The sequence below is a fragment of the Emys orbicularis genome, chromosome 2 (assembly GCF_028017835.1).
Source record: "Emys orbicularis isolate rEmyOrb1 chromosome 2, rEmyOrb1.hap1, whole genome shotgun sequence".
NCBI lineage: Eukaryota > Metazoa > Chordata > Testudines > Emydidae > Emys > Emys orbicularis.
Window position 1 is genome coordinate 196,373,461 of NC_088684.1, and position 25,688 is coordinate 196,399,148.

General features: G+C 42.0%; 1 protein-coding gene across 1 annotated transcript in view; it reads right to left on the reverse strand.

Moving 5' to 3' along the window:
- CNTNAP2 (contactin associated protein 2) overlaps positions 1–25,688 on the reverse strand; it is a 1,144,465-nt gene that overhangs the window by 536,736 nt on the left and 582,041 nt on the right. Inside the window, exon 11 of the mRNA XM_065398395.1 lies at positions 1,950–2,056. Within this exon, the coding sequence (XP_065254467.1) occupies positions 1,950–2,056 (107 nt within the window). The remainder of the gene's footprint in view (positions 1–1,949; positions 2,057–25,688) is intronic.

Consider the following 25,688-nt stretch of genomic DNA (forward strand, 5'->3'; position numbering starts at 1 on the left):
TCTGTAAACATTTGGATCCACAGAAGACCGCAAACAGTGGGTTTTCAGAATTGGGATTTTGCTTTAGATCCATCTGCACTTGATTTATGTTTTCTTTCCAGTCACAGGCATTAAATTACCAGATTTCTGGAGCAAATTATTACTCAATAACTGATCTCATTATAATATAAATACAATTTTTTGAGGGGGGGGATCTGCTGTAGATACATGGAGTCAGAGTTTAAGGCCAGAGGGGTCCACTAGATCATCTAGTTTGCTCTCCTATATCTCACAGGCCACCAACACTACCCAGCACCCACACACTGAACCGAAAGCCACAGCCACAGTAAATGAAGAAGAGGTGACTAACCCTCTGTATATACCATTAGCTCAGCAAGCTAAGAAGAGAAAGCAGGTTTTAAGGAATCCAGTTTGTCCAACAAATTAAAGATTTTAAAAATCTAACTTGTTACACTATTTACCACGATCAGAACTGGGAAAATGAAACTAAATGAGGTTGGAAACTATCACAAACATTTGTTTTCAGGAATACCATTGGTGAGTCAAAAGAAGGCCTTTATAAATCCCAAGTATGAACACAAACAGCAGCAAATGAGCAATGGAAATGCTCGTCTCTCAAAACTGCTTTTTGGATAATTTCAAATCTCTCTATAATTAAACAATAATGCATTTTTAAATACTTTTAAAATGGTGTGTGTTATAAATATGTTCAGTATGACAATGAGATTTTGCTCAAAAATAGCAGTTTAAGTGGAAATGGAAAACCTGTGAAAGGTCAGTTTTTCATGAGATTACATGAATTTTGTAAAATCCAACAAAAGGCAGAAATCACAGACTGAGATTGTCAAATTTCTCATTAAATATTTTGCATAATTCTAGAATGTGAAATTGAAGTGTAAACAAAAAATTGCAAATCTGAATTAAACTGGTAATTGGATTTTTCACCTCTTTGCAAGCATCTTGGTTGTAGCTTTGGTAGTGAATCTAAGGTAACTGTTCTCTCATAATAGTAAGAGGGTGTTATTGTAGGCATGTCAATGGAGAAAGACAGTAAATGGACAAGTCTTCTTTATCATATCTACCATATTTTAGAAAACACTTTTCAAAATGAAAAGGCCCTTTTGCTAGAAAGACAAGAACACACACACACAATGGCTTGCCCTGCACATGTAAGTCTGATGCTGTAGAAGGTACAAGGACATCTCTTTTCCTCTCTCTCCGCACTCCCAGTATATCAGTAGAGGAAGCAGCTGTACTATGGCTATAATCAATATGGCTTGTAAGCAGTGGGCACTAATAGTGCTGCCTGCAGTACTTACTACAACAGAGGTAATAGTTTGACTTTCAGAATGGCCAAAGAGTCCGTTTGCACATGCGTCTGTTTCAGTATCAGGTTATATCTACACTTAAAACGTTATAGCAGCAGCACTACTGTCGCACTTCAGTGTAGACACGCACTATAGTGACAGGAGGAGTTCTCTTGTCCCTGTAGGTAATCCACCTCCCCAAGAGGCAGTAGCTAAATAGATGAAGGAATTCTTCTGTCAACCTAGCGCTGCCTATGCTGCGGGATAGGGTGGCCTAGCTACGTCTCTCAGGGGCGTGGACGTAGCTATGCCGATGTAAGTTTTCAGTGCAGACCAGCCTTTAGTGACCAAATACTGCTACCATTTAAGAGTTCTCAGCAACACTAGGCAAGAGTTTAGGACAATGATTGAAGAATTCATGTATCCATTTGACCACCCAGGATGGAATTTTAAGTAGTCAAAATGGAATGTGGGCCAGCCGCAAGTATCAGCATTCCTTCTCTCACAAAAAAGTTCTCTGGGCTCTTTAATAAGCACAAATGGCTCTGACTTGGACTTTTACATCTCAACCAAAAGACATCAGTATTGTGCATGCCTTCTATATTATATTACAGCGTTGAAGCAAATCACAGTGTCACTTACAGTTGTGACAGGTGGCGCCACTGTATCCAGTTCCATCACAAGTACATTTGAAGCTGTCCCACGTTTGGGAGCATTTGCCACCATGTTCACAGTGATTGGGCACGCACCTGGCAGGACAAGAGACAAAGAGAAAAACAAAAACAAATAAACAACAAGATTTATGAATGGCCAAATTTTGAGCTGTCAAGTAATACATCATATCAATACCAGTTTGCCCTACACTCATAATTAATCCTTGTTGTTTTAGGTAGATTAACAGAATTCATGACAAACTGTGCCAACCACACAAAAGATGATGTATCACAGCCTTGCTGTGGCCTCTTTTCAAACAAACAGTAGAAAAGGAAGACAATGGTGGGATATATTCACTCATCATAAATTAAGTTTTTAAAAGCCATGAATGACTAGTACCAGAATCAGAATAACATCACAAGACATGGATCTTTCTGTTGTGCAGGTGATGCCGTGCCCCATAGAATCAAGACCCACAAGTCACTGAAAGTTAGAAAAGAATAGCAGTGAGATTCTATTAATCTTTGTCCTGCCCACCATGGGATAAGACGGAGGCAGCTTGCCTGCTGGCTGAGATGGAAGTTACTAACTCTGCATTATTAAAACAAACCAGGTGCTGTGAACTTCAGAATAAAAGCTTTAACAGGCTTTAAATTCACTTGTGGCAAGCGTAATTCACCTTTACCCCACCTGCTCTCCCACTCCAGCTAAATTATTGTAAGAGAGCTAAGGAAATGAAAAAGAAAAGGTGGAATGGAAATGAATGAAAAATAGGGGAAATTATATCAGAACGTACATTTATTATTTGAAACAGCCACAAAATGCAATTTCAAAGATTTGAATTTGACCAGTCTTTTCTATCAAAGATTCATTTAAATAGGAATTATCATAATACTTTCGCTTTTTGAAACTATTACTTGTCTCTTCTTGGAGTATGCTTTGAAATCTCATTTCAAAGAACCATTTTTCCCCTTTATTAAATTTCTTTTCAGCCAGTCTCAGGACAGACTCTGTGCTTTCTGATCAAGGGTTAAAGGAATTTTCCTTTCATGCTGAATTTGTCCAAATAATATTTATGAACTACACTTCTGCATTTTTACATTAAGGAAAGATTAATAGACCTCCTACCAACCAACAAATCGAAATATTTTCTGGAAACATAGTACAAATTAAACTATAGTTATCACCAGGATAATTTTGAAATTCACAGCATCCCTGTAATAGCTAACACTAGCCTCTTTGTTAATACCCATAGCACACCTTAATATATAGTGGTCTATCTGACAAATAATTTTGGAATTATTAATTTGGGAATTTTCCTTCTCTCCCACACTATTATGTGCATGCATCACTTCGATTTTACAGGGATGTTGCATATGTATCCAAGAGAAAAATATTTTTGACAAAAACACATTACACACTTGGCCATAGTGCAATTCACCTCCTTCTTCAAAATTGTTATTGTTTATACACACAGAGTAAAAGCTTTTTAGGAAAATGTACTATACGATCTGCCTACCTTCTCTATTATACTACCGTGAATGAGATGTGTCACTTAAATCTGTTACAGAATTTCAAGAGACTAATAAAAAACATGCTTAAAGAAATCATCTTTTGAATGAACAGCTAAAACATTTTAATACATTTTAATATTAGGGTACAGTATCCTGTAGGGTTCTGCGATAGTAACAGCAAATTTCCAATTATTTGGAAATTTTCAATTTTCTATGAATCTATGCATGGCTGGTGTTTTGATGACACTTTAAAAGTAGTTCTATTGACATAAGTCTGACCCACACTTCTGTACATCTAGGCAAGGCCTTAATTCTGAATGTAATTTTCTGTGTTTTTAAACCTTGTCAGCTATATTCAAATTTTATTTTCATAACCACTTTGTGGTTTCATAAACACTGAAACCCTAAATTCATATCTTGCAATATATTTGGTAAATTACTTTCTTCTCCAAAACCATTTCATGTGTCACTTTGGATGTATTTCCTTCCTTAATTCTATTTGAAAATAGATTTGCTTTAAAACAATTTCCCACTGACAAAAAAAAAAAAATTCTACATTAATTTGGACAGATATTTACATGAAATCTCAATAATAATGCCAATATCCAATTTTGCATTTTACTACTATATAACTTACTTTTATAGCAGTAGAAATAGCAATGCTAAGCTTGTATTGGTAAGTTAACAAATATAATTCATGTAAATATGAAAATCAATATAGATATTTATTGACACCATCGACCTGAGCACACTTTTTTATTTTATTTATTTATTTATATAATTGATTAAAAGTTTTAAGTCAAATGTATCCAATAAACCACAACTCCCTATTGTTAATTTTTTGTGTCTTGTAAGAGAGCTAGCTTAACTCAACTTCCTCTGGAATATTTTTTTAAAATCAACATTTTTACTTTACTAAATACTAATTTGACATAGTTCAGGGTGGAAATTGATTCGAACTATAGGGAATTTTAAGTGGGCAGAATGTAATAACTTCAATATCATTTGGTGAGGACACCAAGATAAGTACTTACTGTGAGGCAAATCCACAGCCAGACCAGGGCTGTGCCTACTGGCTCCCCTTGAGGAGCAGTGGGAACTGTCTGGGGTTCTATGTTCGGTGTCCTCCACTGGATCCCTGCTTTTGACCCTCACTCCTGTACCTGTTTTTTCATTAGTTGTCCTCCACATTTACTTGAGACCTGGGTCCAGTAGCTCCTCCTCTTAGGCTGCAGACAGGGGCCTTTAGATGTGAGCGGGTGAGATTCTCAATAGTGCCATAACTCGCCGCTCCAACAGAGCCTGCAGTGACTCTTCACTCAGGCACGCAGCAGCAACTCAGCTGCACTGACTCAGCCTGTAAGCAGAGCCTGCAGTGACTTCGCCCTCAGGTATGCTGCAGGGCCCAGGTCAAATGACTCCCAGGCACACATATTTCACTGACCCTGCTAAAGCTGCAAGTTAACCAGGATCCCTCCTGCTGCCTCCTGCAGTGCTACAAAATCCCTAGACTTCCAACCTGCCCTCTATCCTAGGGTTACCATATTTCCACAAGCAAAAAAGAGGACACGGGGGGGGGGAGGAGCCCCGCTCTAGCCCCGACCCTACCCCACCCCCATCCACTCCCTCCCACTTCCCACCCCCTGATTGCCCCCCTCAGAACCCCCAACCCCCCCCCGCTCCTTGTCCCCTGACTGCCCTCTCCTGGGACCCCTGCCACTAACTGCCCCCTAGGACCCCACCGCTTATCTAAGTCGCCCTGCTTCTTGTCCCCTGACTGCCCCCTCCTGAGAACGCCCTACGACCCTACCTGTCCCCTGACTGCCCCGACCCTTATCCACACCCCCACCCCATATTCACACCCCCGCCCCCAGACAGACCCCCGGGGACTCCCATGCCCTATCCAACTGCTCCCCGCCCCCGACAGGACCCCCAGAACTCCTGACCCATCCAACCCCCTCTGCTACCTGCCTGCCTCGACCCCTCTCCACACCCCTGCCCCCTGACAGCCCCCCCAGAACCCCAGACCCATCTAACCCCCCCTGCTCCCTGTCCCTGACTGTCCCAAACCCTCTCCACACCCCTGCCCCCTGACAGCCCCCCTCAGACCCATCTAACCCCCCCGATCCCTGTCCCTGACTGTCCCAACCCCTCTCCACACCCTTGCCCCCCTGACAGCCCCCCCCAAACTCCCGACCCATCCAACCACCCCTCCCTGTCCCCTGACCAGGGCCGGCTTTAAAGAGCCCAGGAATCGGGCTGCGCTCCGGCCGGGGTTGCGGGGCTTGGGGCCGGGCCGGAGGTGCTCGGCCGGCGCTGCTGGGGCCCGAGCCGGGCCGGGGGTGCTGGGGCCCGAGCCGGGCCGGCGCTGCTGGGGCCCGAGCCGGGCCGGGTCCGGGCTGGGGGTGCTGGGGCCCGAGCTCGGCCGGAGCCGCTGGGGCCGCCGGGCGCCGCTCGGCCCGGGCCGGAGGGAGCCCCTCGGCCAGGGCCGCGCCTCCCCGGAGCTCTCCTCCTCGCGACCCCCCACCCCAGCTTACCTGCTTCTGCCTCCCGCTTGCCCCTGCTTCTTTTCAGACTTCCCGCGAAGATCTGATTCGCGGGAAGCAGGGGAGGGGGAGGAGCAGGGGGGCGGAGCGTTCAGGGGAGGGGAGGAGGGGGAAGACAGCTGCAGCGCCGGACAGCGTGGTAAGGCTGCAGGGGATGGGGGGAGCCGGGAAGGGAATTTGGGTGCCCAGCGGCGCTTGGCGGCCGCTTTTCTATCTATAAATAGCTGACCGGGGGGAAATCCCGGACATTTTTAGATTTTTAAAAATCCCCCCCGGACGGCTATTTATAGACCGAAAAGCCAGACATGTCCGGGGAAATCCGGACATATGGTAGCCCTACTCTATCCTGTCCCTGCTCCAGGCCACTTCAGCCTTGTCTGTACCCTCCTGCAACCTTTCTCCAGCCCTGCATCCCCTGCTGACCCCTGACTTGTATGGGGAGATTTTGGCAAACCAGTAAAGTGCCTGAAACCACTATTGCTTATTGCTAAAAGCAGCCAAGTCAGCAGGCCGTAAAGTGGCCATGCAGCAGATTTAGCTTAACCAGGGGAGGGGGTTTTGTGTGCCACAGAAAGGGCAGCTTGACCCCGTGTCCTTCCTGATAAGAATTGTGTTGAAATTGCTGATACATGCATTTTAGGGACCTCAAGGCTGCAAACTCTGGGGAAAACCCACACCTGGTTAATCAATAATCAGAAGGAAACCTCTTGCTTGACCATTGAAACTGCTTGCTTAACAAGTTTTCTTTAAGAGACATGTCATTGTATTATAAATAAGGGGGGAAAGTTTGAGGTAGTGGGACACTTCGGGACTGGACTCTCCCTCTGGATGCATCTTGTGTTCCCCACCGGCTGCCACTGTGCCACTCGAGAGCCACACTCAGCTTCAGTAATTATCGAGGGTTGTGGGTGTTTTACTAACCTGTTGCGGACGTAAGTGCTTGAGACTAAGTAAAGTTTAGCATTAAGTGAAAGCACTCTTGTGTTGTCCTGTTTGTGCCAGCCATCTATCAGTTGGACAGCCGTGTCTCCCAATTTATTTCCTGACACCACTTCGCACAGAGTAAAAGTTACCAAGAGCTTTGGGTTGAAAGAACCCCAGGTAACAGACTGACTCCACCCCAGCTTTAACCTTTGGTCCGCAGCCAGACTCCAGCTACGATCTTGATTTTTGGCTGGTCTGTAAACTCTAACCTCAGTTCTGTCCAGCCTGTCCCCAGATTCCAGTTTCAGTGCTGTCCTCACCCTTGTCCTGACTCTATGGCCGGTCGAACCCCCAGGCCTGACTGCTTAGAACCCAGAGCTAGACACTTACGCTGTTGGAAAAAAGTGCTATAAAGTGTATAGAGTAAAATTTTCATAAGTATTTGATCATATGTATATCTGTGCATGGAAATCACCTTGTGTAATTTTGCACACACAATAGAGCAGGGATAGGCAACCTATGGCACCCGTGCCGAAGGCAGCACGTGAGCTGATTTTCAGTGGCACTCACACTTCCCAGGTCCTGGCCACCAGTCGGGGGGGCTCTGCATTTTAATTTAATTTTAAATGAAGCTTCTAAAACATTTTAAAAACCTTATTTACTCTACATACAACAATAGTTTAGTTATATATTATAGACTTCTAGAAAGAGACCTTCTAAAAATGTTAAAATGTTAAAATTACTGGCACACAAAACCATAAATTTGAGTGAATCAATGAACCACTTCTGAAAGGTTGCTGACCCCTGCAATAGAGTATATACATGCAAGACCCATTTATGCTCTATTTGCACTTGAATTGAATGCACAAATGGATTTTGGATGTCTCTGTTTTATCATCTGGTTGTATACAAACTTGCCAGATTTTAAAATCAGCTTTCTTCTGTTGGCCAGAGGAGCATCCTCACACAACTCCATGATTCAATTTCTTTTTGATATAGACTTATATTACCCTGGACCTTATGGTTCCTTCATATCTCCTATATCTGCTAATATGCTAAAAACACCTCCACAACACTCCCTATGTACACCACTACCTGGGTTCCACTGTGATAAAATCTGCATCCATGTCTTCTTCTCCTCTTGTCTTGACCATTGCAACTCCATTCTCTTTGGCCTCTCATTTCCCAGCTCTCCTGAATCCAGGTCAAAGAAATGTGACCATATCCTCTCCATTTATAAATAAGATCATTGACTGTCCATTCCTTTCAGGACAAAGTTCAATATTACCTCCGTACTGGAACCATCTTGGACTTTTCTGCAAACTACCACATGGACATTTTTTTTTTTTTCTACTTTGCCTACACTTGTTTAGCACTGGGCCACTTATGCTTCTTCACACACACTTGTCAATTTTGTGTAAGTAAAGTTCCTGCCATTTGTGACAGTTTCTTGTATCTGTCACTTACCTAGTTTCTCCATGTATTTTCACATACTTTTTGCCTTTCCTTATATGGTATGTTTAATTTCTCTGTATCCTATATTTTTATTTGAAATATGTGATTTTGTTATTTAAACTCAAGGTGGATGAGGTAATCTCTTTTACTGGACCAAATTCTGTTGGTGAGAGAGAACATAAGAATAGCCATACTGGGTCAGACCAACGGTCTTCCAACAATGGCCTATGCCAAGTACTTCAGAGGGAATGAACAGAACAGGTAATCATCAAGTGATCCATCTCGTCCCCCTTTCCCAGCTTCTGGCGAACAGAGGCTAGGGACACCATCCCTGCCCATCCTGGCTAATAGCAATTGATGGACCTATCCTCCATGAATTTATCTAATTCTTTTTAAACCCTTTTATAATTTTGGCCTTTACAACATCCTCTGGCAAAGAGTTGCACAGGTTGACTGTGCATTGTGTGACAAAATACTTCCTTTTGTTTGTTTTAAATCTGCTGCCTATTAATTTCATTTGGCGACCCCTAGTTCTTGTGTTATGAGAAAGAGTAAACAACACTTCTTTATTTACTTTCTCCATACCAGTCATGATTCTGTAGACCTCTAACATATCCACCCTTAATTGTCTCTTTTCCAAGCTGAAAAGTCCCAGTCTTATTAATCTCCCCTCATATGGAAACTGTTCCATACCCCTAATAATTTTTGTTGTCCTTTTCTGTACCTTTTCCAATTCCAAATATCTTTTTTGAGATGGGGCAACCATATCTGCAATCAGTATTCAAGATGTGGGTGTATCATGGATTTATATAGAGGTAATATGATATTTTGTGTCTTATTATCTATCCCTTACCTGACGATTCCCAACATTAGCTGTTTTGACTGCCAGTGCACATTGACTGGACGTTTGAAGAGAATTATCCACAATGACTCCAAGATCTCTTTCCTGAGTGGCAGCAGCTAATTTAGACCCCATCATTTTATATGTATAGTTGGGATTATGTTTTCCAATGTGCATTACCTTGCATTTATCAATATTGAACATCTTCTGCCATTTTGTTGCCCAGTCACCCAGTTTTCTGAGTTCCCTTTTCACAGTCTGCTTTGGACTTAACTATCTTGAGTAGTTTTGTTTCATCTGCAAATTTTGCAACCTCACTGTTTACCCCTTTTCCCATATCATTTATGAATATCATGAACAGTCCTGTTCCCAGCACAGACCCCTGGAGTGCACCACTATTTACTTCTCTCCATGCAGAAAACTGACCATTTATTCCTACCCTTTGTTTCCTATCTTTTAACCAGTTACCAATCCATGAGAGGACCTTCCCTGTTATCCCATGACAGCTTACTTTCCTTAAGAGCTTTTGGTGAGGGGCTTTGTCAAAGGCTTTCTGAAAAACTAAGTACACTCTATCCACTGGATCCCCCTTGTCCATATGCTTGTTGACCCTCTCAAAGAATTCTAGTAAATTGGTGAGGCATGATTTCCTTTTACAAAAACCATGTTGACTCTTCCCTAACCTATCATGTTCATCTATGTGTCTGATAATTCTGTTCTTTACTATAGTTTCAACCACTTTGCTCGGTACTGAAATTAGGCTTACAAGCATGTAATTGTCAGGATGCTTCTGGAAACATTTTTAAAAATTGGTGTCACATTAGCTATCCTCCAGTCATCTGGTACAGAAGCTGATTTAAATGATAGGTTACAGACTACAGTTAGTAGTTCTGCAATTTCACATTTGAGTTCCTTCAGAACTTTTGGGTGAATACCATCTGGTCCTGGTGACTTATTACTGTTTAGTTTATCAATTTGTTCCAAAACCCCTCCTCTACTGACACCTCAATCTGAAACCATTCCTCAGATTTGTCACCTAAAAAGAATGGCTCAGGTTTGGGAATCTCCCTCACATCCTTAGCCATGAAGACCGATGAAAAGAATTCACTTAGTTTCTCCGTAACGGCCTTATTGTCTGTGAATGTTCCACAGGTTGTTTAGCAAGCTCCCTGCTTCCGATGTACTTAAACATTTTTTTTTTTGCTATTACTTTTTGAGTCTTTGTCTAGCTGTTCTTCAGATTCTTTTTTGGCCTTCCTAATTATATTTTTACACTTCACTTGTCAGATTTTATGTTCCTTTATACTTTCCTCAATAGGATTTAACTTCTACTTCTTAAGGGATACCTTTTTGCCTATCACTGCTTCTTTTACTTTGTTGTTTAGCCCTGGGGGGGGGCAATTTTTTGGTCCTTTTACAGTGTTTTTTAATTTGAGGTATACATTTAATTTGAGCCTTTATAATGGTGTCTCTAAAAAGTTTCCATGCAGCTTGCAGAGATTTCATTTTTGGCACTGTACCTTTTAATTTCTGTTTAACTAGCTTCCTCACTTTTGTGTAGTTGCACTTTCTGAACTTAAATGCTAGTGTGGTGTTCCCCCCCACGAGGATGTTAAATTTAATTATATTATGGTCACTATTACCAAGCAATTCAGCTATATTCACCTCTTGGACAAGATCCACCTCTGGGATCCACTTAGGACTAAATCAAGAATTGCCTCTCCACTTGTGGGTTCCAGGACTAGTTGCTCCAAGAAGCAGTCATTTAAAGTGTTGAGAAACTTTATCTCTGCATCCCGTCCTGAGGTGACATATATCCAATCAATATGGGGATAGTTGAAATCCCCCATTATTATTGAGTTTTCTATTTTTATAGCCTCTCTAAACTCCCTGAGCATTTCACAGTCACTATCACCATCCTGGTCAGGTGGTCGGTAGTATTATCCCTATTGCTATGTTCTTATTATTCAAGCATGGAATTACTATCCATAGAGATTCTACGGTACAATTTGTTTCATTTAAGATTATTACTTCACTTGATTCTACGCTTTCTTTCACATATAGTGCCACTCCCCCACCAGCATAACCCTGTTCTGTCCTTCCGATATATTTTGTACCCTGGTATTATTGTGTCCCATTGATTATCCTCTTTCCACCAAGTGTCTGTGATGCCTATTACATTGATATCCTCATTTAATACGAGACAAGCTTTCAAGCTTACACAGAGCTCTTCTTCAGGCCTGGGAAACTTACTCAGTGTCACAGCTAGATACAAGATGGAAAAGATTGTTTAGCACAAGTAGTTAACACATATTTCAAAGGACCATGCAAGCGTCATCAAGTCTAGTTCAAGGTCTCAGTATTATCCTCAAGGAGCTGAATAACCTGGGTCCCAGATATCTAATAGACTACATAAGGCTCCAGGACAAGGGTGGATTGACTACTCTTCTCCTCAGGCAAAATGGAACTTTCTACGTAAGGGTAAAGTTAATCCTTGTCCAAGATAGGGCATTCTCGGGGGACTGGTCCCAGATGGTAGAAGGAATTCCCACAGGGAGAAAAGGACCATCACAAATTTCACCCACTTCTGCTTCAAGTACCAGGTTCAATTCTTTGGTCTTGCCTTCTCTAACATAAACACTGTGGTGTGTGCATATTTTAAAAAAATAAAATAATTAGCCCCCAATAACACAAACCAACAAACACCTCTACCAAAACCAAAACATTTCACTGAACATCCCACATGTAGAATTGTGATAGGATAAGACAAAGAACAAATCACATATGACAGATGTTAGTCTCGTTGCTTATTGCACTGCTGAAAAGTACTCAGATACTACCATATAGAATAGAGCACAACATTAAGGGATAGTCGGATATGAAAAATGCTATACAAAATAACGCTGTGTTGAGTTATTCTTAACATGGAATTCAATCTTTTCTTTCTCATCTTCAAAGCCTTAACTAATCTTGCGCCTGCTTATGTCTCAGCAGTGATTTCCTCTTTCTCTTCCTTTAGCTCCTTCTAATCCTTTCCTTACTGTTCCTTCATCCCTTTCTCTATTTCATATCTATTAAGCTGCCCATTATGGTTTCAGTGGATTTCCAGATCTTTTTCCCCAGTGTTCCTCTCGTGCCTCCTTCAAATGTCTTTAAATCCATTACTTCCATTAACCCTTCTGGCATGGATCTCCACACCTTTCCTTATCTCAACTGTCTTACATTTTGCCTTGTTTGTCTTTGTATAAAGAACTTATTATATGCATTATAAACATACTGATGATATTTTATGTTTATCACCACAGAGAAATTTTTCGTTGAATGTTAAAGTTACAGCTAAGTAGTCAAAAGTCATTACATGAAAAGATTAGGGTTACATTCACAATCTTAATTCTGACCCTTATGAATTTGCATTATGATACAGTAACAAAATGGATAAGAATGTTCCCACTGTCCTTTTGTAGCATACGTGCAAAAGGGCTGAGGGAGTGCTTCTGCACATATTTCACTACAGATTACATAGCTAGATTACCCATGCATGTATGTGCAGTAAATTCTCCTTAGAATTAATGTTACTTGCGTAGGAAATAGTAACATAAATTATGGAAGAAATACTGCAGGAGTTTGGAAAAAATACCATAGGACTTTGTTACTTTGAACAGAAGTTTTATATGATAATATAACCTAATTTTGTCTTTGTCTGTCTGTGTCTTTAGTATTCTTAGCATCGTGTGATTGTATCTTCTTTCATCTTCATTCATTTAACAAAGCCTAAATAAGTTATTACAGGATTGGACTGAATGTTACCTTATTGGATGAAGGAGGGAGATCCAAGGTGGAACTGACCTGTGGTATTTGTATGGTCCTTTGAGAACAGAGGAACCTGGATTTTATGTGATAGTACAATGAAAGGGGCCTAAAAGCACAGGGGGCTGCTTCTTTGGTGTGAAGAGGGACTGGAGTTTCCACGGGGACTATTTAACTTCTATGTTAAGACTTGCAAAAGCCTATGGAATTAATAAGCACTGTGGTTAGTTGGTGTGTCTCAGGAGTTAGAGTCGCAGCTGGCACTGGGTTAATTTCCCTGTTAGTGAACAGTCTACCCTGAAGTGAAACCCATGGTCTTGTGATAGTAAGGGGCATGATAAGGCCCATTCAAACAAAATGCACCTTAATGCAGCCAAATGCAAAGTTATACATCTAGGAACAAAGAATGCAGGCCATATCTACAGGGGACAGTATCCTGGAAAGAAATCCTGGAAGGATTTAGGGATCAAAACAAGCAACTCAATATGAGCTCCTAGAGTGATACAGTGGCAAAAAGAGCTCATGCAATCTTTGGATGCATAAGCATGTGTGTTGTGAAGACAGAGGTGAATTTACCTCTGTATATGGCATTGGTGAGATTGATACTAGAATACTGTGTACCATTCTGGTGTCCACATTTTAAAAAGGATGTTTTAAAAATTGTCTTGGGTGCAAAAATGAGCCATAAACTTGATTCAAGGGTTGGAGCAAATGCCTTAAAGTGAAAGACTTAAAGCACTCTATCTGTTTAGCTTATCAAAAAGAAGATTGAGACCTGACTTGAACACAGTGTGTAAGTACTTTCACAGGGAGAAAATACTAGATACTCAAGAGCTCTTGAATCTAGCTGAGAAAGGTATAACAAGAACCAATGGCTGGAAGCTGAATCCAGACACATTTAAACTGAAAATAAGACACTTTTTTTTCAGTGAGGGTCATCAACCATAGGAACAAACTATAGAGGGAAATGCTGGATTCTCCATCTCTTGATGTCTTCCAATCAAGACTGGATTCCTTTCTGGAAGACATACTTTAGCCAAACACAAGATATTGGGCATAATATAGGGTGAAACTTAAGGGCCTGTAATATACAGGAAGTCAGACTAGGTTATCTAATGGTCCTTTCTGTCTTAAACACTACAAAACTGTGAACTCCAGAATATTATCAGTGGTAGATCCCACACTTCTCAACTCATTCTTTCTTCTTATGCCCTTACCTGATATTGCTTCCTCCACCATGTTTGCAACGCACCATTCATCTGTGGACTCGAGGTTCCAATAAATCTAAAAGGGTGATCTGGGGTACGAAAGTGCTTAAAGCAACATTTTGGGCCCAATTCTCCAATGCATTGTACCTTGCGTAATAGTTTACACCCATGCAAAGGGCTGTAAAATTCTACCATTTTGTGGTAACATTTCACATCCTTGTTGCACAGGTGTAACTGACTGTAGAAGAAGCCAGGCAGTGGTAGATTAGCCCCTTTAAGTCTATGATACAATATATATGAGAGCAAATTTAAAAGGATAATAAAAGATAATGCTTTTAACTTCTAAATCACCTTTCATCTGAGGATTTGAAAACACCTTGCAAACATGAATTAGGACTACCTTTATAAGATAAGCACTATTAGATCCATTTTACTGATTGGTACTCTGATGGTCACAGAGTTTCATAGCTTGCTCCAAGTAAAACAGTTCACTAGTGGCAGACCCAGGAAAATAGCCCACAATAGTCCCTTGTCTTAGACAGCATCCTTGTTTGTAGTGAACAGCTCTTCAGAAAGCATGGAGAATATGTATAAGCAGTAATAGAAACAAGTAGTACTGAACCACAGACTGATCAGATGATTCTAAGGAGCCCCATCATAGCTGACAATAGACTACAATTATCTGCTCCTGTCAGACAAATTAGAGGAAAAACAGCTGATCTGACAATCTAGACAAACTCTCAGTTCTTACAATTTAACAAGTGTTTAATGTGACTTTGAACTTCTCAACAATAAGACTATCATCCCGTATTCAAGGCAACACACCAAAAGGCAGATGGGGCAGATTGTAAAATTAATTCAGGTTCACAATAATCCCCAGACTAGTTCGATTTGCTGCTGACTTCTAACCTGATCTTGCACAGATGCATATAATTAAATGATGGTGGCATTAACGGATCCTTAGGGAATCAAAGAGAACACAGTTTCTTATTTATTACCAGTGTGTGGACTTCCCATTTTTTTGGAGCATGTTATCAAGCTTGTTTTATCGTACAGGTTAAAAACCACAAACTGCCTAGCAGTTTTAACCAGTGTGATTTACAGAGAGAAATCAGAATTAAAATATTCAGTGACATTTCGTTAAGCAAAGTTCCTTTAGGGCACATTCATAGAAAAGGCTGCCAAACTGTTATGAGTGTTATCTCCAGAACAATAAGGTGCTGTTACAGACTGTTTGCAAGAGAAGGATTAATGAAAAACTGATGCAATTAAAAAGAAAAAAGGCAAAGAAAAAAAAAGCAGTAGTTAACTCATTTGGACTAAGTTGTCCTTTTGGCTTTGTTCAAATTCAGGAAACCCAGTAATTTTTTGCTTGTATGCAATAATACATGCTAGTCTATCTATGTAACTTTCAAGACATTTAAAAAATTATCTGTTTAACAATAAAAGATACTGTGTATACATAACCCTATAAAGGTAGACTATATAATAACAAATCAATAAAAGCAGTTAATTAAGCCTGAGTAAAGACAAAGGCTTTGCACCATGACCTTTTGGTGAACAAGCTCCGGGCTAGAGCTTCAGCTGGTGTGAATCACTGTAGATCCGCTAAAGTCAATGGAGAGTCACTGATTTATACCAGGAGAGGGTCTGGCCCCAGGCTTTATCAGAACAAAAGGGAAAATGAATGTGAATGAAGGGCCCCTACCAAAAATCATCTGGTACCAGCCACTACGTATTTAAAGATAGAGACTATTAATTTGAGTGACCCAGCTGATGTCTACTGCAATGGCGGTAAATACTGGTCTGTCAGACAGATGTTCTCCTAAAATAGTCAAGACCCAAGCCACACACATTTTTGTACATCAGTGTTGATATCTAAACTGCACCCAGAAATGAACAAATAGGAAGCCAGTGAAATGGTTGGAGCGCTTGAGTAACTTGAAAGTCAGTGGGACTTAGGCTTCTAAGTCACTTTTGAAAAATGATATTTAGGTTCCTAAGTCACGTAGGTCTTGCAACACTGAGCAGAACAATGCCTAAATACATTTACAAACCTGGGCCCAATTACATAAGTATAACACCATGAAGTAGGTGGACTGCTGCTTTCTGCAGGTCCAATAAGTCTTCAAGGGCAGCCCCATCTACAGCATGTTGTGGGGGATCACAAAAATCATAGGTAACTGTAGCAGATGCAGATGCAGGTGAAAACATGTGTTTTTGTCCATCAATGACAAATTCTTTAAGAGCAGCCAGGTGTCTAAAACCCTTTTAAAAAGTGGAAGGGACCAAACTCAACTGCACTTTCAAGGTCAGGATTCCAGCTGATACCAAAGTTGCACCTACACAGTATTTTCAATAATCTTCCCCTAAAAGTAAAATTGAAAGACAGAGCAGTAACTGGTGAGATGTCAGATTGCCAAAACAAGGCATAGGTTCTGAAGCAGGGCCTAAATCTGAAGTTTCTACCTATCTCAAGAGATAAGCCATTGGAAACTACAAAACTGAGAACTTTAGGTTCAATATTTCTATTTTGATTTACACAATTTATGTATTTCTAAGACATCTCTCATCTGGACTTGAACTTAAGCAATCTGAAATTCAGTGAAACTGTAAGAAAATTGGTGTAATTAGTTAATGACACGTTTTAACATAATGGCCTATTGTACTTTGACCAGATGCCTATCCATAATTTAGGTAGTTTTTTTTTTTTTTTAATACAGATGTATCTTTATATATTTTTCTCTTTTCCTGTTTATGTTGCCATGGTATCTGTTCATTGCTCATTTACACTGCTGTACGGTATTGGACAATACCCTGTAATATTACGTGGCACGGTAACAGGGTCTATTGGTATCCCTTGTAGCTGTTCCATACTCTTCCCAGGGAATGTTCCCAGGTGAAGCCACACAAATGTCTAAGCACCTTGAGGTTATGTCTACACCACAATCACACATCCATGGCTGGCCCATGCCATCTCAGGCTCCTGGGGCTTGGACTAAGGCACTCTTTAATTGCAGTGTAGACTTTTGGGTAGACGCCCAACTCGCAGGTCTAATTGCAGTGTAGACATACCCTCAAAGATTAATTGTCAGCCAGGATTCAGAAGTAACTCAGGGAGTCACTATCAGCTAGGAGCTGTGTAGGTGCATTTGAGCCTATTGAGGCTCAAAATCTTAAGAGAGGCTTGTGTTACTCTCAGAATGGATAGCGACAAACAGGTTGTGCTGACTAATAGCTAGGTTAGAGAATTTCCAGGGAAATTTTAGAGCTACTCTGTATGGTTTCCTCTTTTTGTTTTTGTATATTTGAGTTTGCTATTTATACAATTGAATAGAAAGAGATGCAGTTAGAGCCTGTTGCCAAGTTGGTGCCAATTTAGGGTAAGCCAGAATTTCTGCAATAAAACCCTTCCTGGAATGGGTGATGAATATGTTCAGATCTTCAGAGCCCTGCATGGATACAAAATTTGTATCTGCATCCAATCTGCAAAATGGTCCACAGATATCTGCAGATTTGCAGGGTTCTAGATACAAAAATTGTATCTGCAGCCAATCCGTGATCTGCAAAAATTGCACTGATGGAAAACTAACTTCACATTAACTTGTAATGAACGTTGTGGTCATGTAATCACCTCTCTTTCTGACAGTTTGAAAAGGCAAAGGAGCTCACTTAACTTGAGAACAAGCCATAAAATCATTAATTTATGTCTTGCTAATTATTTAGTACATCTACATTTCACAACTTGAGTTAAATATGGCTCCTGTGATTTTATGACAACTTCATCTCACAGCCCATGTTGTGCATTTAGGGAAATTTCTCTTCTTGAATTATGCTTTGGAAGATGACAATTATTATCAGGTCATTCATACTCCAATGAACAGACCACAGAATACACTACAGAATACAGTAACTAATGCATTTGCCTATAATGAAGATGAGCGATCACGCATATATTCAATAGGCAAATGCAGAATTTTATTTCTAAAGTAGTTTGCTATTAGATTTATCTAGTGGGGAATAAGGAGGCTGATGATTAGGCATCTTAAAATATCCTTCCCCCCGCCCCATAATTTAAGGAATTGCTCAGTAATAAAGTGTACAACATAAAACGATAACTTTAAGCCACACTGAAACATGCAATCCCAAATATGTTACGCATATATTCAATAGGCAAATGCAGAATTTTATTTCTAAAGTAGTTTGCTATTAGATTTATCTAGTGGGGAATAAGGAGGCTGATGATTAGGCATCTTAAAATATCCTTCCCCCCCCCCCATAATTTAAGGAATTGCTCAGTAATAAAGTGTACAACATAAAACAATAACTTTAAGCCACACTGAAACATGCAATCCCAAATATGTTTAAAACAAATCATGCATTGCTTAAGAAAACACGTCAGCATGTTAATAATGACAAAGTATTATGGCTTCTTTGCTAGTTTATATATCAACAGTAATCATGCTGATGGTCACATAAATGTAATATCTCATCTACTATTATTGATTAAAGTATGTCCTTGACTCAGAATCCTAATTTATTAGTCTGCTAGGGATCTGACTTCATAAAATGTAGAAGTATTCCATAATCAGTGGTTTTTGAACTGTACATATGTACTGCTGTCATGTCAAGATATTTAAAAAAGGGAACTTAGGGTACATACGTGATTTAAACACTACTAAAGTGATGCTGAACTATAGTGAAGAATATGATTAAATGGATGACTGGCTAGTCAAGGTCACCTAGGATTCATCTAAGTTTGAGACCAAAAGGAGGAAAAGAAATTAAAATGTAATGTTATTTCTGAGGCTATTCCTTTATTGCAACTTTGATAGAAAATATGTAAACAGCCTGAATAGTTCTCTTCAGCTATACAAATGATTAGAAAATGATGTTGAACAGACTGACATACAAGCTCTTATTGTTAGTGGCTCTTTTCTTGCCCAGTAAGTCATAAGTAACTTGTGATTCTGATCTATTCACTGGCATCTACACAACTCTTTTTTTTTTTATTTTACTTTTGTCAGGAGCATGACCTAATTACTTACATGGTAGATCTGAAGTTGAAGTTTCCAGTGGAGATTCACCAAACCAACCAATGATATAGTGGTAAAGTTAGGGTCAAGTTCTGAGGTCCTTACTCAAGGCCATGCTGTACCATGAATTTTTAGTCAGAACTCTATATTAATTTTCAGTGGAGAGTTCTGTTTAAATATTGATGGCACAATGTGGCTCTCACGTTTTACTTAGTAATTATTGTAGCAAACTCCTAATACCTAAGTATCTCAGCATTTTATCCCTTTCAGGCCAAAACATGGTCTCCTTGAAGTCAATAGGAGTTTTCTTATACCAAAAGATAAACATTAACAAATAATCATGCTAATTATCTCCAGTAATCTCACCCACTAGCCAGCAGGTTGGAAAAAACAACAAACCCCCAGAACATATAATTTCACCCCTTATGGCAGTGACATGATTTAAACTCCCACTGCTGCAGAACAAGGTTGTTATCAAAGTAAGAATCTTATTATGTGCCCACTGCAATCTTTATGCAAGTGGATCTTTGTCTGACTAGCTGGAAGAAAAGAGGCATTGCCCCTTTAAGAGCTCCCTTGCAACACAGGGGAGAAGGGAAGCTTACAGGGATGGACTGGAAGGGCAAGATACAGTTGGGGCCAACTCAAGATCACTGCATTGCCCTTCCTGCTGACTGGAAGAGTGGGAGGGGTATTTATACCCCATGCAGCCACGGAGAGGCCTGCTTTACCAGGATTGGGATGGGAACACCCAACCACCCTCCCATGTACTTGGAATAGAACTGGGTTCCCTTTTGACACACTGGGGGCATTACCTAGGGTGACCATACGTCCTGTTTTAAGCCCTGTCCTGGCCCTCCCGACTTTGGTTTTAAAAGGAGGGATTCATCCTGTTTGCTCTTGCTGACTTGATCTAAGTAAGGGGAGGTTAGAGTTCCTACTCCTTGTCAGTGGGGAGCAGACCCCGTCCCCCTCCCTTTCCTGCCCCCCTTTAAGTGAGCTGAGGATCAGAGGGGAGCTGACTCCCTCCTCCCTGCATTGTACAATTTGTTGCTGGGTACTTCCAGATATTATAAGTAGGGTGACCAGATGTCCCGATTTTATAGGGACAGTCCTGAATTTTGGGTCTTTTTCTTATATAGGCTCCTATTACCCCCTACCCCCGTCCCGTTTTTTCACATTTGCTGTCTGGTCACCCTAATTATAAGTGAATAAAACTGCAGCCTAATTAAACCACATGCATGGCCTCTTGTCTTTCTTCCAGCATTGACTGACAGTGCAACATCTGTCTTTGACAGATGGAAGTTAACAATTTCATAGCATTTTTTATGAAGAGTTGGAGAAATGCTAGTTTCTTGACCAATTCCCTCACAGAGTTTAAACTAGATACATCATTATTCCTTGGAGCTTTCCTTCCAGAACATCTCAGCCCCAGACACTAATTTTCTGTGCCTGTGAGAGAAGTTCTAACCCCTTTTATATCTTTGGTGGAGCTAACTGATTCTACCTGCTAGCAAGAGTCAGCAGTAACTCCACTGCACAACCATAAAAGGGTCAACTGTCTAATAACATAATGTCACAACAACAGAGCTGTGCGTCCCTCTGTAGAAGCCTAGAGTCTGCCACATTTTTACAAAGATATATAAACTTGCACCTCTATGTCACTAGTTTCAATGGGTATGTCTACACTGCCATTGAAAACCTGTGGCTGGTGCTTGCCAACTGATTCGGGCTAAGATGCTTGGGCTAAGGAGCTGTTTAATTGTGTTGTAGGCATTTGGGCTTGGGCTGGAGCCCAGGCTCTAGGACCCTGTGAGGTGGAGGGTCCCAGAGCTTGGGATGCAGCCTAGGCCCGAATGTCTACACTGCAATTAAACAGCTTGAACCCTGGAGCCCAGTGATGCTGGAACACTTAATAGTTGGGCTGCTGAAAGCAGTTTTTACTTTTTACCTCATGTCCCCCTTATTCTTGTCTGCTCCCCCTATCCTCCAGAGCAGGGCCGGCTCCAGGCACCAGCCTACCAAGCATGTGCTTGGGGCGGCACCTGGAGGGGGGCGGCGCTCACCCGGGGAGAGCGGAGCCGCAGCGGGCTCACCGCCCTCCCCCGGCGCTCCGGCCGGCCGGGGAGAGCGGGGCCGCGGCCGGGCTCTCCGCCCTCCTCCCGGCGCTCCGGCCGGTCGGGGAGAGCGGGGCCGCGGCCGGGCTCTCCGCCCTCCTCCCGGCGCTCCGGCCGGTCGGGGAGAGCGGGGCCGCGGCCGGGCTCGGCGCCCTCCCCTGCCGCGCTCCCGGGCGGGGGGCGGCGGGAGGATTTTTTGCCTTGGGCGGCCCTGCTCCAGAGCTAGGGCTGGGAGCAAGGCCGTGTCTCCGGGAGGGGGAGATCTGGACAGAGGTAAGGGGGCTAAGGCTGGAGCCACAACTGTGGGCAGGCATGGGGCCAGGACTGGAGCCCTGGGCAGGGGCCAGCAGCCGGGACCCCACGTGCGTGGCCAGGAGCAGAGACCAGGCCATGGGGCCAGGAGGGGGCCCTGGGAGTACAGCTCAGGGAGCAGGGGACCAGGTGCAGGGCCCCGGGAGCGGAGGCCCAGGAGTGGGGGATGGGGCTGGGAGCTGCAGCACCTCCCCGCACTCATAGTTCCCATGCCTATGCTGGAGCCAATCTGCTGGCACAGGGCAGATGCAGGTATTTAATTGCAATGTAGACATACCCGATCTGACTTCAGTCAGCAGTGAATGAAAACTGTTACCATTTAATATCAGTTAGGTGACTTCTATATGTGACTTTCTTTCACATATAACACCTTCCCATACAGCCACAACTTTTTATAACGTAGATATTCCACATAAATATATATAGCTACATAATGTAAGGTATATATTTTTTTGTTTCTCTCTCCCCTTATCCTTTGTGTACATCACTTGTCTTTTTAGACCAAGGGTGGCAAAACTTACTGATCCTCTGAGATGCATACGATAATCTTCAGAAATTTGAGAGACACAAGACATGAGCAACCTTTACACATGCATTTTTTAAAATATTAACATCCTACTTACTGGATCACAGCTAATTACTGCTAGAGCTAGAGGCCTTGTGGGTTTCCATCCTGGTTGTAAGTCTTTGGAAATCTGGTTGATGTGTTGTCAAGGTGGTACGGAGGAGCTCGGTCAGATATTGATTTGTAAGGACTGCATGATGTTTTCATTTTACAAACTTCATCACGGACTGCAACGATTCACAGAAGTATGTTGTGGGAAAAATTGAAATGAGTCGCACACTAGTCTTTTTGAGTTGAGGATACTTCATTCCTGGCATTTGTTTCCAGAAGTCAATTGTAGACTATGATTTTTTTTTTACAGAAACTATCATCTTTAGAGCCTGGTCTTCCTGGAGTTCCAATAGTTCCATTTCTACAGTAGATGTTTCTGTAACTACAGTTTTGGGAATACGGTTTTGGGAGCCATTGATCACATCAGCCATGAATGAGTTTACAGGAAAGGTGAAGCAGGATTTCAGGTTCTGCAAGTCTTCAAACCTGGTCTGAAAGTCATCAAGCAGTCCTTGTAATTTACCTCTGTATGCCTCGAGTTTGTGATCTTATATTTTGGTTTCAGGACATGTGTTTATCCTACTCTTGAGATGGTGAAAGTGGTTGAAGTCTCTTGACACTATGTCTCTTTGCAGAAGCTTTAACTTGTTCTGGAAGCTGAAGACTGTCTGAGTAAGATCAGAAATAATCTTATCCTTCTCTTGGAGTGCCGAGTTTGGAGTTTGCAGGTGCTGCATAATATCAGTGAAAAACATCAGATACTGCATCCATTGCTCATCTTTCAGTTGTGGATAGGGCTTTTCCTTTTCTTCAAGGAAAGCATTGATAGGCTCCAACAGTTCCACAAACCTATTTAAGACATTAGTGGTGAGAACCACCTCACAATACAGTAGAAAGAGACGTTGTTAGGTTTGTCTTCAAGATCCAGCTCTTCAATGAAATTTTTGAATTGTCGATGAGTCTTCCCATTCAAGCGGATGAAATTGACAATTTCCAGGACTGTTTTCATAACATTTTCATACTTGAAGCATCTACCTGTGAGTTGTACATGATGGATGATGCAATGAACAGGGAGAAACTGCGGAAATTTAGAATCGCTATTCAAAAGTCCAATAAGGCCTACTTTCCCCCCCACCCTTGCAGGTGCTCCATTCATTGCAACATTGACAAGTTTATCCAGCAGTACATTGGCATTTCTCAATGCTTTGTCAAGTGCATTCTTTATGTCAGCACCTCAGGTTGTTTCTTTTAGCACCACTAAGTACAGCATTTCTTCTTTCACAATTACATCCATGAAAACACAGGGAACAAATACAGCTAGTTGTCGTTTATCTTGAATATCTGTGGATTCGTTGACAGCTAAGCTGAGTGATAGAATCACAGAATATCAGGGTTGGAAGGGACCTCAGGAGGTCATCTAGTTCAACCCCCTGCTCAAAGCAGGACCAATCCCCAACTAAATCATCCCAACCAGGGCTTTGTCATGCCTGACCTTAAAAACCTCTAAAGAAAGAGATTCCACCACCTCCCTAGGTAACCCATTCCAGTGTTTCACCACCCTCCTAGTGAAAAAGTTTTTCCTAATATCCAACCTAAACCTCCCCCACTGCAACTTGAGACCATTATTCTTTGTTCTGTCACCTGCTACCACTGAGAACAGCCTAGATCCATCCTCTTTGGAACCCACTTTCAGGTAGTTGAAAGCAGCTATCAAATTCCCACTCATTCATCTCTTCTGCAGACTAAATAAACCGCAGTTCCCTCAGCCTCTCCTCATAAGTCATGTGCTCCAGCCCCCTAATCATTTTTGTTGGACTCCTACGCTGGACTCTTTCCAATTTTTCCACATCCTTCTTGTAGTGTGGAGCCCAAAACTGGACACAGTACTCCAGATGAGGCCTCACTAATGCCAAATAGAGGGGAAAGATCACGTCCCTCAATCTGCTGGCAATGCTCCTACTTATACAGCCCCAAATGCCGTTAGCCTTCTTGGCAACAAGGGCACACTGTTGACTCATATCCAGCTTCTCGTCCACTGTAACCCCTAGGTCCTTTTCTTCAGAACTGCTGCCTAGCCACTCGGTCAAGAATGCTAGAGAATTTTTTTTGCATCTTGCTTGCACCATCAGCACTGATCTGGGAAATCCGCCTCTCCATAGTGTGGTGTCAAATTGAATTTGCTGTATTAGTTGAAGTCTTGTGTTACTTGGATCTAAAATTGCAACCACTTCTGCAATATTCTTCTTAAATTCTCCATCACAATACGGATGTTTTGCACGAGCGATATTCCATGCCGTAACAAAACTAGCTTTAGTCGTTGTGATGTTTCCTTTCTGAATGCAGAAAGTAGTGTCTGTTGACTGTGAAGTGTAATTTTAATGTGGTTAGCTTGTTTTTCCTTAATTCTGATCCAGGAGGGTATTTGGAGGAAAAGTTATTGTGATTCATAGAATCATAGAACATTAGGGTTGGAAGAGACCTCAGGAGGTCATCTAGTCCAACCCCCTGCTCAAAGCAGGATCAACACCAACTAAATCATCTCAGCCAGGGCTTTGTCAAACTGGCCTTAAAAACCTCTAAGGATGGAGATTCCACCACCTCCCTAGATAACTTGTTCCAGTGCTTCACCACCCTCCTAGTGAAATAGCATTTCCTAATATCCAACCTAGACCTCCCCCACTGCAACTTGAGACCATTACTCCTTGTTCTGTCATCTGACGCCACTTAGAAAAGCCTAGCTCCATCGTCTTTGGAAACCCCCCTTCAGGTAATTGAAGGCTGCTATCAAATCCCCCCTCACTCTTCTCTTCTGCAGACTAAATAACTCCAGTTCCCTCAGCCTCTCCTCGTAAGTCATATGCCCCAACCCCCTAATCATTTTCATTGCCCTCAACTGGACTCTCTCCAAGTTGTCCACATCCCTTCTGTAGTGTGGGGACCAAAACTGGACACAATATTCCAGGTGTGGCCTCACCAGTGCCGAATAGAGGGGAATAATCACTTCCCTCGATCTGCTGGCAATGCTCCTACTAATACAGCTCATAATGCTGTTAGCCTTCTTGGCAACAAGGGCACACTGCTGACTCATATCCAGCTTCTCGTCCACTGTAACCCCCAGGTCCTTTTCTGCAGAACTGCTGCTTAGCCAGTCAGTCCCCAGCCTGTAGCAGTGCATGGGATTCTTCCTTCCTAAGTGCAGAACTCTGCACTTGTCCTTGTTGAACCTCATCAGATTTCTTTTGGCCCAATCCTCCAATTTGTCTAGGTCACTCTGGACCCTATCCCTACCCTCCAGCATATCTACCTCTCCCCCCAGCTTAGTGTCATCTGCAATCTTGCTGAGGGTGCAAT